Raw genomic sequence first — 13,025 nt, 5'->3', positions numbered from 1 at the left:
AACAAATCCCAATAAAAACAAAAAGCCCCAAATGTATTCTCTTACATGGGAGAAATGTAAAAAACAAAAGCAGCAATGTCTTCTCCGAGTTTGTAGGCCAGAAGTCTGACATCAGAGTCTGTCGTGTCTCTCCGAGAGCCTTAGGGATGAATCCTTTGCTATTCCTACGCTGTGGCAGTACTGGGCATCCTTAGTGTCCTTGGACTTGCAGCATACTGTTCTGGTCTCTGCCTCAGCCATCACCCCGTGCTTTCCCGTGTGTCTCTTTGTTTTGTATCTTCCCAAGTTCTTCTCTCTGTATGAGTCTGCATTCAAATTTCTCTCTTTTGATAAGAATACCAGTAAGGCACCAGCAAGACTCCTTGTATGTTCCTTTCTGTACTCTGTGTATGTTCGTTTTGGGGGCAGTATTTCTCCTCTACCTGTGGACATGTGACACCTCAAAAACAATGTATCTGCTTCTGAAATCCCATATGGGAAGTAGTGGAGGATAGACATTCCCACTCTGAAAGGGGAAACATAGAAGAACTAGAAGGGCTGCTGCTCTATAGGAAGCTGGCAACCCAGCAAAGCAAGTCCCACTAGGTTTAGAGGCCTGCAGCTAATTATCTGTGGCTCAGTGTTGTCTCCTGGCTTCACTCTCTCAGCCCACCTGTAGCTAAAAATGGGGCCCCACCTTCTGAACTCTAGGAGGCAACCCCACCCTCTGGAATGAAAGAGGCAATGACTTCCTCCAGAAGGCCCATACTCCTATATTGGCAAGAATAACAAATTTGAGCATTGCTAGCCTCCAAGTCATTATTGGAACCCATTTTTCTATTTTCCGGAAGGAATACCTCGAACTCCCAGCTGAACAGCTTTTTTCGTCACTTTGATGCTGTCGAGTCTCAGAAGTCTCACAACCTCCTTTTGTTGAGTCTTGTGTCTGAACCTTTCAGTTCATGGTGACAGTATTCTGCTGAGATACCCGATTTCAACCTCATGTCCCATGATGAATCTCTCCAGAAAACCTTTTTCTACCCATACCCTGCATGTTCACTCCAGAGTGCACTGTTTTGTGCTTGAGGTATGGATAGGTTGAGAAGTTGCCAAATCTTCAAGTTCTGGCAACTGTTTACTTAATAGATCTTTTGTGAGATGAACTGTAACCCTACCTCAAAGTCATATGTTGAAGCTTAAGCCCTAATTGTGACTGTGCTTAGAAATAAGACGTGAAGGGGATGATTGAGGTCAAATGGAACCATAAGGCCAAGGACTGATGGCCTCATGAGAAAAAAACAAAACAAAGATCTCTTTCTTTCTTCATATGCCTTTATTAAGTAAAAGCCATGTGAGCAGATAGTGAGAAGGTGACCACATCCATGCCATGAAGGAGGCCCTTGGGAACTACATTGGTTGACTGTTTGCTTTTGAACTTCCCCATCTCTTAACAGTGAGAAGACAGCTTTCTGCTCTTTAAGCCACCCAGTCTGTGGATTTTGCTATGGAAAGCCAAGTAGAAGAAAGGTTCCCGCCACAATGTATCTCTTTGCTGTTGCATTTTGCACAAGCAGTGGAGAGAAACCAGACTGTACTTTCATATTTTTCTTGGAAGTTTTGTCAGCTCAAGGTTCAAGCTCATCATTTGAACACTTTTTGTTTTTCATTCAACAGTATGATGAAATGGTTCTCTTCCATTCTAGACTGTATCACCTCCCTGCCACTCTCCGATAATGCTTCTTGTTTTCATCAGAGACTGTACCAGAAGCAGTTCATATTTTTAACAATATTCTCAAAGCAGTATGGTCTTTTCAATACCATCTGTCTCAAAAATCATAGTATTTATATACTAGACAAAACTGTAAAACCAGTTCCATATTTTTAATATCTGATGCAGAAACAGGTACATCTCAATTTGAAAATCTGTATTCATTTTCCAGGGCTGCTGTAACAAACAAAAACTGAGTGGACTGACACAGCAGTTATTCTCTCCTATTTCTAGTAGGTAGAGATCTGGATTTTAGTTAATGAAAGGGTCAGGGTCTCTTGAAGGCGCTAGGAAGAGGATCTTTCTTTGCCTCTTTCTACTGACTTGCAGGTACATTATTGAATCTCTGCCCCCACTGTCACATGATGCTTTCTCCTGTGTGTCTGTGTACTCTATATTACCTCAAGGTGTTCTCTCTTACATCTCTTTCCATATTTTTTTATTCTTATAACGACAGCAGTCCTTGAAGTAAGTCCCACTTGGTTACATATGCTAAGATAGTGTTTCCCAATAAAGTAACATTCACAGGTACCAAAGGTTAGAACTTGAACATATTTGGAAGGACATACAATTCAAACTACCACACATACTCATCCAGGTCTGGATGCATCAAACTTTACTTACAGAATAAGATGAACATGATGGATATAAAGTCCATTTCCTTAACAACTGAACCCAAGCAATACCCATTAAATATGTATTCCTTTATAGTTAATCCATAATCAAGATACCCAGGTAGAGTTCCTCATTTCTTCTACTTGGTCCCGTAGAGCCTTGTACAGTCTTTAAAAACTTATCTTCTCCATGCTCTGACTATCATTTTGAGAATTTGTTTCCTCCAGTAGACTGAGTTCCTTGATATGTGTGACTTAGTGATCTCTGTAGCTCTGGTGCTTATTATGTTACACAGTATATAGTCATAGGTTCTGAGTAATGTGGAGGGAAGAGAAGGAAAATGGAAGGAAGAAAGATGTTTGTTTAGTTATAGACAGCAGCCTTGGGAATAGAAAGGAACTGCGAGCTCAGAGTGCCAATGTCAAGACTCTCTGCCTTCTATTCCAGTGTTACTAGACCTAGGTGTCAGTATACAATAAAATTCCAATCACAAAGCAATTCCAAACTGTTAGCTTGTCAGAGTAGCTTTTTCTACCAAAGAAAAGTTCTGTTTCAGTTCAACAGTAGTTTGACACATAACCAGCATGCCCATGGGGAATAGAGATCAGAGAGTACTGTGTGCAAGCTATGTCTTGGATGGGTAATTCCAATAAATGGACTAAGTTTGAACTTAAGTTTGAGCCCTCAGCAGCAACCCCTAAATAGACTGTTGTCAACTTACATCTGGGAGAATGTATTATTCTTTCAAAATCTTACCATGCCTTTATATGCACAACCCATGATGCGTTGATAAGAATAAAGAACCTTTATGAGTCTTTGTCTAAACTCTTTTTTAAAAATGGCAGAGAAGAAAGTGAGACATTCATGAGAACTAGAGAGAAAATACAGGGAAAGTCCTATGAAAATATACACAGAACAAAGTCAGGGGGGATTCAGTGCCTGTACATCCATACAACTAAAGCATTCCTGATACATGACTATGCCTTTCCTGTAGAGGTGAAAATAAAGCTGTGATATGCAAATGCTGTGTTCACAGGCAGGATAACAAAAATGTCAAAGCAATTAGTATGAAAGAAGACACTAAACAGAATGCTACCATTAGGGGAGGGACTGTGTCTTATTACTGATTATATCTCAAATGCCTTGAAAAGGTATAAGCATAGAGTAGCGATTCAGTAAACATTTGTTTAATAACTTAGTTAATGAATTAAAATGATTAACCAAGAAACTGCTGTAGGCAGTCAAAGCGTGGTTTTCAAAAACAGGAAAAGCTTGTGAGAGAAGGGTTTAATGGTCTTTCAAGTGTTGCCCAAGTAAAGCAACGTTCTGCTCACTTGGCAGCTGTATTAGGAGGAAGAGCTAAAGCCTCGCAGGTATTCCTCCGTTCTGGGTGGGAGCCCTGCCACTGGCTTTTCTCTGTCACTCCTTTCTGTTGCTTTCTATTTAGAGAGCCAAGACCAATCTGAATACATTTTGCTTGGACTAAACTAATATAGTGGTTGAGCAAGGAATAGAAAGATCTTTGCTCTGTCTTCAGATCCTATTTGAGAGTATTCCCATCTATGTCTTTTTCCCTTATGAAGCCAGTAACAAAATGAAATGAAAACAAAAGGTGAGGCCTGTACCTGCCAGCCCTCTCCTTCACACGCTTTGACACCTACATTGCAGGCTCTTTTAGTCCTAACAGCCGCTTTTCTGGTCTTCCTGACTCCATGGCTGTGATTAACCCTCCATTCTTTCTTCTCTCTCTCTTTTTCTCTGCTTTAGATCCCTGCAGCCGAAAACAACCCTTTCCTTATTGGAATGCACTGCTGGTATTCCAGCAGTAGTCCTTGGACTCAATTCTGCAATGTTTGTCACGGGAACATCTCTGCCTTCTCTCGAGATGTCATCATCTGTGAAGGTACCTTTCTGACTACTTTAGAAAGCAGAGCTCACTGGATAGAGCTAGGCACCAAGGGGCTCCTATGGCGTTAGCATGACAGGTCCAGTCTAAGCCTTTGGTTCTTGGGTGAAGTTAATCCCAAGGGAGGGAAAGAGAAACTAGCATGAAGGGGTGTTTTCGTGAATAAAAATGGAGGGTTGGATATAGGAAGGTGGGACTATATGGTCAGAAAGATTGAAAAGTCAGAAGTTACTTCTTTCCTACTATTAATTTTAATGTAAAATGAATAATAGGAAACTTAGCTCACAAAGAATCAAAAGGAACTGGTTCATATTAGAAGTAGGCCTTTGGAAGTGGGTCAAAACTATTTAGAAAGTGCTTGAATTCTAACCTCCAGAGAAGCTTAGGGAAGGGAATTAGAAGTTTTATTGCCACTAGACTCACACCTATTTTTTTTCTTTCTCCTTTCACAGTCTGCAATGTGAAATCACACAAAATGTGTGCGTTGAGAGCAGGCAAAGACTGCAAGTGGAATACTTTGTCTTTAACTGATGACCTCCTTCTACCCGCTGATGAAATAGTAAGTACCAGCCATATCCTCCCACAGACACCTTCCCCGACTCTTTGAAAGTCATGACACACAGGGACAGGAAGAATTCTCCCTGAAATTAGACAAGCAAAGTAGTTTCTTGCACAGAATCCAATGACCTAAAGAATATCATGAGTTAAATCCCAACCCCCACCTTTCATTAGCCAGTGGCATTGAGGGCAGGTCCACGAGACTTATCTAATGTTTTCCATGGGTAGTATAATTATCCCAGCTGTTCCTTCTTTTATCTCTAATTTCTGTCTTTTGCTTTTTGCCACTTCAGCAAACAATGCCTCATCAATGGGTAGAAGGAAATATACCTGCCAGCTCTCAGTGTGCAGTATGTCATGGGAGCTGCAGGAGTCATCAAAGACTTCAAGCTTTCCGCTGCCTCTGGTGTGATTCTACGGTGGGTGTCTTTTCATATCTTTGATACTTAAAGACATTTATTTCTAGGGAAGAGGTAGATTGGAGATTGTAACTATACAAGGATAGATAGGTAAATAGATATGTATCTCAGAGGCCCTTACACCAAAATGCATTATATAGATTCCATTGTACAGAGCCCAGTAACTTCCCTGTCATATATGGCTTATGGAATCTATTAAAGTGTTTGTAATCTGATGCTCCTTAATTGATGAAGCCATCTTGGCAATGAGAAAAGCTGAATTCTCAAATGACAATATGAACAATTAGAAATAAATTCTGGAGTCTCTCCTTAAGGAAGGATTCCTCCATCATTCATTACTTGCTAGGAATTTATAACCTTAATTAATGGTTAGTAATAATGATAACAAATTATCATCGTCACTATGTACTGATTATCTTCTATTCATGATCTCAGTCTTTAGAACAACGTTGAACTAAGTCTCATTGCCCCCATTTTACAGATGAGTATTATGTGGCTCAGAAAGGTGAAATCAAGGTCATATAGCCAGCAAAAATATAGTCTTGATTAACATATAATTCTGATAAGACTATATTCCTAACTACAACAATACCATGTCTTTGAACTTCAACTGAGGATAATTTTAGCTCCAGGAGACCTTTTGCAAGATCCCGGAGACATTTTTGATGGCCAAAAACTAGACTGGACAGGAAGGATGAAACTGATATCTAGTGGATTCTTCAAAACTTACAGTGCATGAGATAGTATCCTATAACAAGGAACTATCTGGGCCAAAAACATCATTATCACAGAGATTGGAAGACTCTGATCTTGACTTTCTAAACTTAGATGCTTCTCTCAAACTGAGTTTTCCAAGACAAGAAGAAATTGAAGTAAGCTTCCTCACTGAAGAGTCTGTCCACTGGCTTTGAATATCCATGCCAGGCTCATGTCCCTAGAAAGTGTAGTTGTTTAGAATGTGGAACTGACGAGGTCTGAAATCTAGGAAGCACAGCAACTTGTGGGGAAGTCTGCTTTGACACTGCCCAGCTATGTGACCCTCGGTAAGACCGTGTACCTCTGTGGGCTTTCATATATGCTCATCTAAAATGAGCTCAGTGATGCTTCTCCTGCCACACACCGTTTTTCTAAAGATTGAAGTATAAACGTCTTATCAGGACTAGGACTTTTGAAATGCAACTAAATTTCCCATTGCCACATACCGTTGTTCTAAAGATTGAAGTATAAACGTCTTATCAAGACTAGGACTTTTGAAATGCAACTAAATTTCCCACTCTGCAGGCTACTAAGATTGTGTCCTAAGGCTGGTGACATCTCAGTACCTGTAGTTGGGAATCTTCAGAAAGACTCCCTTGAAAGGGCCAGAGTTCTGCACACTCAGGGATATTGCAGTTTCACAGTAGAATGGGGTGGGGCAGTGGTACGTAGATTAAGGTTTATGTAGATAGTACTAAATTTCAGAAAAGGAGACTTGAAATTTAAAAGGTCTAATTCTTGAGATGGAACCAAAGACTAACCAATGTTCTTCTTTTCTCTCCCCCTCCTTTTTCTCTTGTGCTCTTATCGTTTCAGGTGCACGGGGCCTGCCAGAAGCGGTTTTCCAAGGAATGTTCCTTTGGAAGTCGTCGCTCAGCCATCGTGCCGCCAACCGCGCTGAGCGACCCCAGAGGCGATGGTGAGTAGATTGACTTTTACTTCAGAAACACACTGGGGAGGGAGGAAGAGAGGGAGGGGGAGGGAGGGAGGGAGGGAGGGAGGGAGGGAGGGAGGTTGGTTGGTTGGTTGGGAGGGAGGTTGGTTGGGAGAGAGGGGGAGGGAGGTAGGGAGGTTGGGAGGGAGGGAGGTTGGGAGGCAGGGAGGGAGGGAGGCAGGGAGGGAGGGAGGCTGGGAGGGAGGGAGGTTGGGAGGGAGGGAGGCAGGGAGGGAGGGAGGGAGGGAGGGAGGGAGGGAGGGAGGGAGGGAGGGAGGGAGGGAGGGGTGGATAAGGGCTGGGAAGAAGGGCAGGAATTATTCTCCACAAGTAGTAAAATATGTGGGGGGAATAGGAATTTGTATGTGTGCATCAAAAAGCTAACAGTTAATCCTTGAAACTTTTAGTGGCAAATGTTGTGTTTTGGTGTATGTGTACTGTGTATTGGCATGTTATCTGTAGACTGTCAAAATTGTTTCTGACTGTTCAAAGTTAATTTCAGCTTTCTTAACTTTTTTTATATTTTCAAATACTACCTAATCTAGGCAATAAGATTCATAGATTTTTTGAACCTGTTTAAAAAACTATTGAAAGCTTAGGTTGTATTATTTTTAAAATGGAAACTAAAACCAAAATTGTTACCAGATATGAAACTAGCATGGTTATTGCCCAGCACTCTTCACTGATATTTCATCACTTCCTGGACAATAGTGATTTATTGAAAGTTCTTTTTTTACAAGGTTCTGGAATCCTACAAAGTGAGATCTAAAATAGACACTGTACAGCAAGTAATCATGATGAATTCAGGGTCTTGGTATAACACCACAATTAACAATTGAATGGAGCATATATTAAGTATCAAAGAAATAATAGAGACACTTGTATATCAACCAAGTGTTAGAAATATTGACAAAAATACAGGTGGGGACAAACCTCAGGCTACTGAATAAGCCATTTCCAGAGGTTTCTGAAGGCAAGTGTAAGCATGTGCCTCATAGTGCCATATAAAGACACAAAGCTAAAGACATCACTCAGAGATGCATGAACACACCATTCTCAGATTTATCAAATATTTATCTTCATAACATCACCCACTAGACAACTGACTAAAGAGGAAAAGCAATTGGTAACTTGATCAATGACAGATAGTTGGCTAGATAGAAGAAAGAAGAGGCTTGGGGAAGATAGAATGGACACATGGGGGAAAGTAAGAAGCTAATCATCTAAGCAACTTCAGGCCACGCATGAAGCCAACCTACTGTTTTTCTTGCATCATTACCATTCATCTATTTCCCCCCTCTTATCAAAAATAGACTCTTTCCTCATACAGTATATCCTGATTACAGTTTCTCCTCCCTCCTCTCCTCCAGTTCCTCCTCTCCTCCCTACTATCTGTAACCACTCCCTTTCTGTCTCTCATTAGAAAAAGAGCAGGCTTCTAAGAGATAACAATAAAACATAACAAAATAAAATATAATAAGATAAAAAAAATCACATAGAATTAGAACAAGACAAACTAACAAAGAAGGCACAAGAGTCAGAGACCCAATCATTCACACACTCAGGACTCCCATAAAACACTACACTGAAAGCTGTAATATATACAAAAAGGACCTGGTGCAGACCCATGCAGGCCCTGTGCATGCTGCTTCAGTCTCTGTGAGTTCATGTGAGCTTTGCTCAGTTGATTCAGAGGGTCTTGTTCTCCTGGGGTCCTCCATCACCTCTGGCTCTTGCACTCTTTTTTCTCTCCTCTTTTGTGTGGGTTCCCTGAGCTCTGAGGGGAGGAATTTGATGGAGACATCCCATTTAGACCTGTGTGTTCCAAGATATCTCTCTGCATAATGTCTGGCTCTGGCTTTCTGTATTTATTCCCATCTGCTGCAGGAGGAAGCATCTCTGAGGATAGAAGTCAACCTACAAGCTTAGTTTTGTGCTCCTGTTTCCTTCAGTGGTATCTGGAGATAGTTAGCATCCCACAAAATCATCCCAACTGTACATTAATGGAGATAGAAGTATTGTTTGTGCCCAAGTCAAATATGCTCTGTGGTTTCTGTCCTTTCAGACATTGGTTATATCCAATATAAGGTTATTTTGTCCGACACCACTTCTGATTCTTTTTATGGATCAACTAATGGCATTGTTTTCTTTTACATAGAATTGCTGGACTAGGCTGTTACTTTGTGTCATCTAGTGTGCTATGAAGCATCTTTTAATTTTGGCTTCTATGTAGCAGCAATCTTGGTCCACTTGGATATCACACCAACAATCTCTTTTTCTACCATGCATTATTTAGCCTAGACTTCCTCAAAAATGTCTTTAAAGAACTCCCTTTCTTCTGGACTATTCCTGGGCTTTTTAGCCTTCACAAATAAGCCTTTCAAGAGTAGGTTTCCTTTTGAGCTGTTCCATTCTAGGGGAATCTTCTGCATTTCTCAGTCACAGATTCTTAATGGTGGTATTGTTAATCTGCCCCAACCTCTCAGCCAAGCTGGAAAGCCTTTCTCCAGCAACCAGATGACGACCTTCTGAGGCAGCCTTTGACAATGCTGTTGTGGCATCCATTCCTGCGTTCATTGAGTCAGTCAATGGGCTCCAGTTGATTGGCAAGGCCTCTAATTACCCAATTACCCACTTTTCTCTACACAGCCTATTTAGTAAATTCCTTTAGGGTCCAGCTCAAATCAAGTATTATCTTCTGTTGCTTCTATAATGGTCTCCTCACTTCAGCAAGTTAATTACTTCCTATGCAATAAAGTAAGACTCACACAGTGGTTGTTACACATAAGCATGCATCAGATTCATCGAGAAGGATTTATTAAAACACAGGTTTGGGGCCCCACCCTCAGAGATTTTGATTCAGTACACCTAGGTGAGGCCCAATCATTTGCATTATTAAAGTTCTCCAATGCTTTCTATGCTACTAGTCCTATGAACATGCTCCATCATTTACTGTCTGATCTTAGACAAGTTACCTAACATGTTTCCTCCTCATGTCTCAATTTTTCATTATTACTAAAGTGTATTTAGCAAAACATTTAATACAGAAATATACGGAACTCAGTTTTGATGTCCTAGTAAAACAGGCCCTAACAAGGCTTCTGCCATGTTACTATTTCCTCATAAGATGATTCTAAAACAATCATTTCCACTCTACTCTCATGGTTATTTAACTTATAGGTACCATTAACATAATTTTCACTTTCTTGTTTGTTTTTTTTTCTATTTCTATTTTTTCTTTTTTTCTTTCTTTCTTTTTTTTTTTTTTTTTTTGAGCTGAGGACTGAACCCAGGGCCGTGCACTTGCTAGGCAAACACTCTACCACTGAGCTAAATCCCCACTTTCTTGTTTCTTAATTCTTGACTGGCAAATATATTCACATAGGCTAGTAGTTTTCTCTAAAAAAAAAAAATACAAATTCTTTATAAGAAAATCTTGCATCTATCTGTTCTCTGATCTCAATTTCTTATATCCCTCATCTCAGTTGGTGTATTAGTTACTTTTCTCATTGCTGTGAACATATACATCACAAGAGGCAACTTAAAGTCAGAATGATGTATTTTGGCTCACAGTTTGGAGGAATAAAGTCCAGTCCATCATGGTGGGAAAAGTATGGCAGTGGGTGATTCCATGTGAGCAGCAACTCACATCAGTGTAGGCCAAGAATCAGAGAGATGGGGGCTTGAACGACAGCTGGACTATAACCCTCAAAAGGCCTGCTAACCTAGTGGCCCACTTTCTCCATGTCTACCTTCTAAAGATTACACGATTTCCAAAACTAGCACCTCCAGCTAAGGACACGTGATTCTGTGGGAGATATTTCATATTCAAACCATATATCTTGGGGTCTGCATTATTTGTTGGGACACAGCAAGAACATCTTGTGACCTGACTTATAATGTTTTACTTTGTAGTCTCAATCTCACATTTCTATCTCATTGCTTCCTCTAAAGCATCTTGATATCATATTATCTGGCCCCTGTCATCTCTCTGACGTCATCCTCTTCAACTTTCCCCCTCATTCACTCTTTAACAATTACACTATTCCCAGACAACCTAGCATACCCTCTCAGGTTTTAGTGCTTTTTCTTGTCCTCTCAAACACACACACACACACACACACACACACACACACACACACACCCTCTTCCTCCAAATGTCTGCATTACACACTCCTTCCATTTATTTGAATATCATCTTAAATATAACCTTCCCAGAGAATTATCCTTGGCCACATTGTTTAAAAGAACAATCCCCACTCCCTTTCTATGTTTTTTCTTCATAACACATTACCTTTTATATTTACCTTGCCTTCATTAAAATAAGAATTGTATTTTGTCCACCAACATAAACAAGAATGGGCACAGATAACATCCTCAATACATATTTGTTGAATGAATGAATGCATGCATGAATGAATTAATTAATGTGACAGAACTACTATTTTGATAGCATTTTACCTTTCATTAAGAATTACTGATAAGGGTATATTGCATTTGTTCATGGAAAGTAATTACATCCAAGCTATGCTGCTAAGGAAAGATAGTAGATCCCTCTTGTAGTTGCAAGTTCTGCCAGGCCCTGATAATGTGGTGCATAACTGCTTAGGATGCCTTCCAAAACCAGCAGCCAGTTAGTGGGAGCCAGCCCACAGAGGAAGCTACCTTTGATTTTGCTAGGCACAACAGATTTTTTTTTTAATGCTCAGCATACCCATCCTACATAGGAGTGAGTAACATGAGTTTTGCCCTATATGTTTATTTTTTTTCGGGAGTACTCCCAACAAGCCATGAGCTCAGATGTTTGAGGACCTGGTATTTGTTGATAATCCCTCTCCCAGAAGATTATCACTGCCTAGCTCCTTGCCAATAGGCTTTAAGACTTACCACACGCTGGCTGGAGTTGACTATTTAGACTACTATTTGGCTAGCATAACCCCACTTCTTTGTGGGTAACTTCAATGTTGGAGATTATTAAATACCCCTCTCTCATTCATACAATTTATCTGTAGGCTCATTCTGCCATGGAATTGGTGCGATAATGTAGACCACTCTTTGTTACCCTTAGAGATGCGATTAAAGTTCCTGGCTTTACCTTCTATTGATCTATCATTCTGCTGGGAACTGTGTTGTTAGGTAGCTCCTGGTTTAATGGCTGTTTTTCTTTCCCTTCTCTCTTGGCCTGCTCCATTCTCACTGTGAGAACTGAGGTGGACCAGACAGAGAGGCCTAGCTTGAGGGCTGCTCCTCCTCTTGGGCTCTCAATATTTTCTTCATTTTTTCCCACAAAGTTTTAAAAATCTTTGGCTGGTGTAGCAATTTCTTCATTAATTGTCTTCCAGCATGCTCACTTGTATATGTGTCCATCTCCTTGGCTTCAGGTCAAGGGTTACATTCCTAGTAATATCTAATATGATATCTGGTATATAATAATTTCTCAGAAAATGATAGGGGAATGCCCAGAAATAGTAGAGCAAACATGTTTACTCCACTTTTAATGATGTTCTAGCTTTTCCTCTACTCCTTTATAGCAAAGGATTGGGGATGGTACTCAGAAAGTCTCTGTAAAATATGTGATGCTAGATCATATCTTATCTCGTCTCAATTGCCCTTTTTCTTTTTCTCTTGTGTGTTTATCAGGCCAATTAGTGGTATCGCCTGACTTCTGGAATCTTGATTGGCCATTGACGTGTTCCTGTCCCTTGCTCATCTTCATCAACTCCAAAAGTGGAGATCATCAAGGGATTGTCTTTCTCCGAAAATTCAAGCAGTATCTTAATCCGTCTCAAGTATTTGACCTGGCGAAGGGTGGACCTGAAGCAGGGTAAGCATGGGCTAAGGTGGTATGGTTGGGTATACAGAACAGTCTACTACCCCTTTACATTCTAGGCTAGAATTGTTTTCTGGGATTAGTGCTTGTACCCAGGCAGATACGCAAATATATGACTCTGGAATATTTTACCTTTTTGCCCCTCCCAGAAATCTCTTCAGTCCCTTTTCCTGCTCCCAAACTTGCTTCACTTTTTCCAACTGGCAAGACAGAAAACTATGCCCTTTGACATCAGAGGAAGACACAAAGGGGCTGTCACT

The 13,025-nt window shown here is 40.5% G+C and overlaps 1 protein-coding gene across 1 annotated transcript in view; it reads left to right on the top strand.

Moving 5' to 3' along the window:
* Nucleotides 1-13,025, top strand: part of Dgkk (diacylglycerol kinase kappa) — a 128,147-nt gene that overhangs the window by 68,983 nt on the left and 46,139 nt on the right. The window contains exons 5-9 of the mRNA XM_006995409.4: nucleotides 4,130-4,265; nucleotides 4,721-4,827; nucleotides 5,120-5,245; nucleotides 6,818-6,920; nucleotides 12,576-12,759. Of these exons, the coding sequence (XP_006995471.1) occupies nucleotides 4,130-4,265; nucleotides 4,721-4,827; nucleotides 5,120-5,245; nucleotides 6,818-6,920; nucleotides 12,576-12,759 (656 nt within the window). The remainder of the gene's footprint in view (nucleotides 1-4,129; nucleotides 4,266-4,720; nucleotides 4,828-5,119; nucleotides 5,246-6,817; nucleotides 6,921-12,575; nucleotides 12,760-13,025) is intronic.

Source organism: Peromyscus maniculatus, chromosome X (genome assembly GCF_049852395.1).
Source record: "Peromyscus maniculatus bairdii isolate BWxNUB_F1_BW_parent chromosome X, HU_Pman_BW_mat_3.1, whole genome shotgun sequence".
Lineage (NCBI taxonomy): Eukaryota > Metazoa > Chordata > Mammalia > Rodentia > Cricetidae > Peromyscus > Peromyscus maniculatus.
This window is presented reverse-complemented; position numbering and strand designations above follow the sequence as displayed.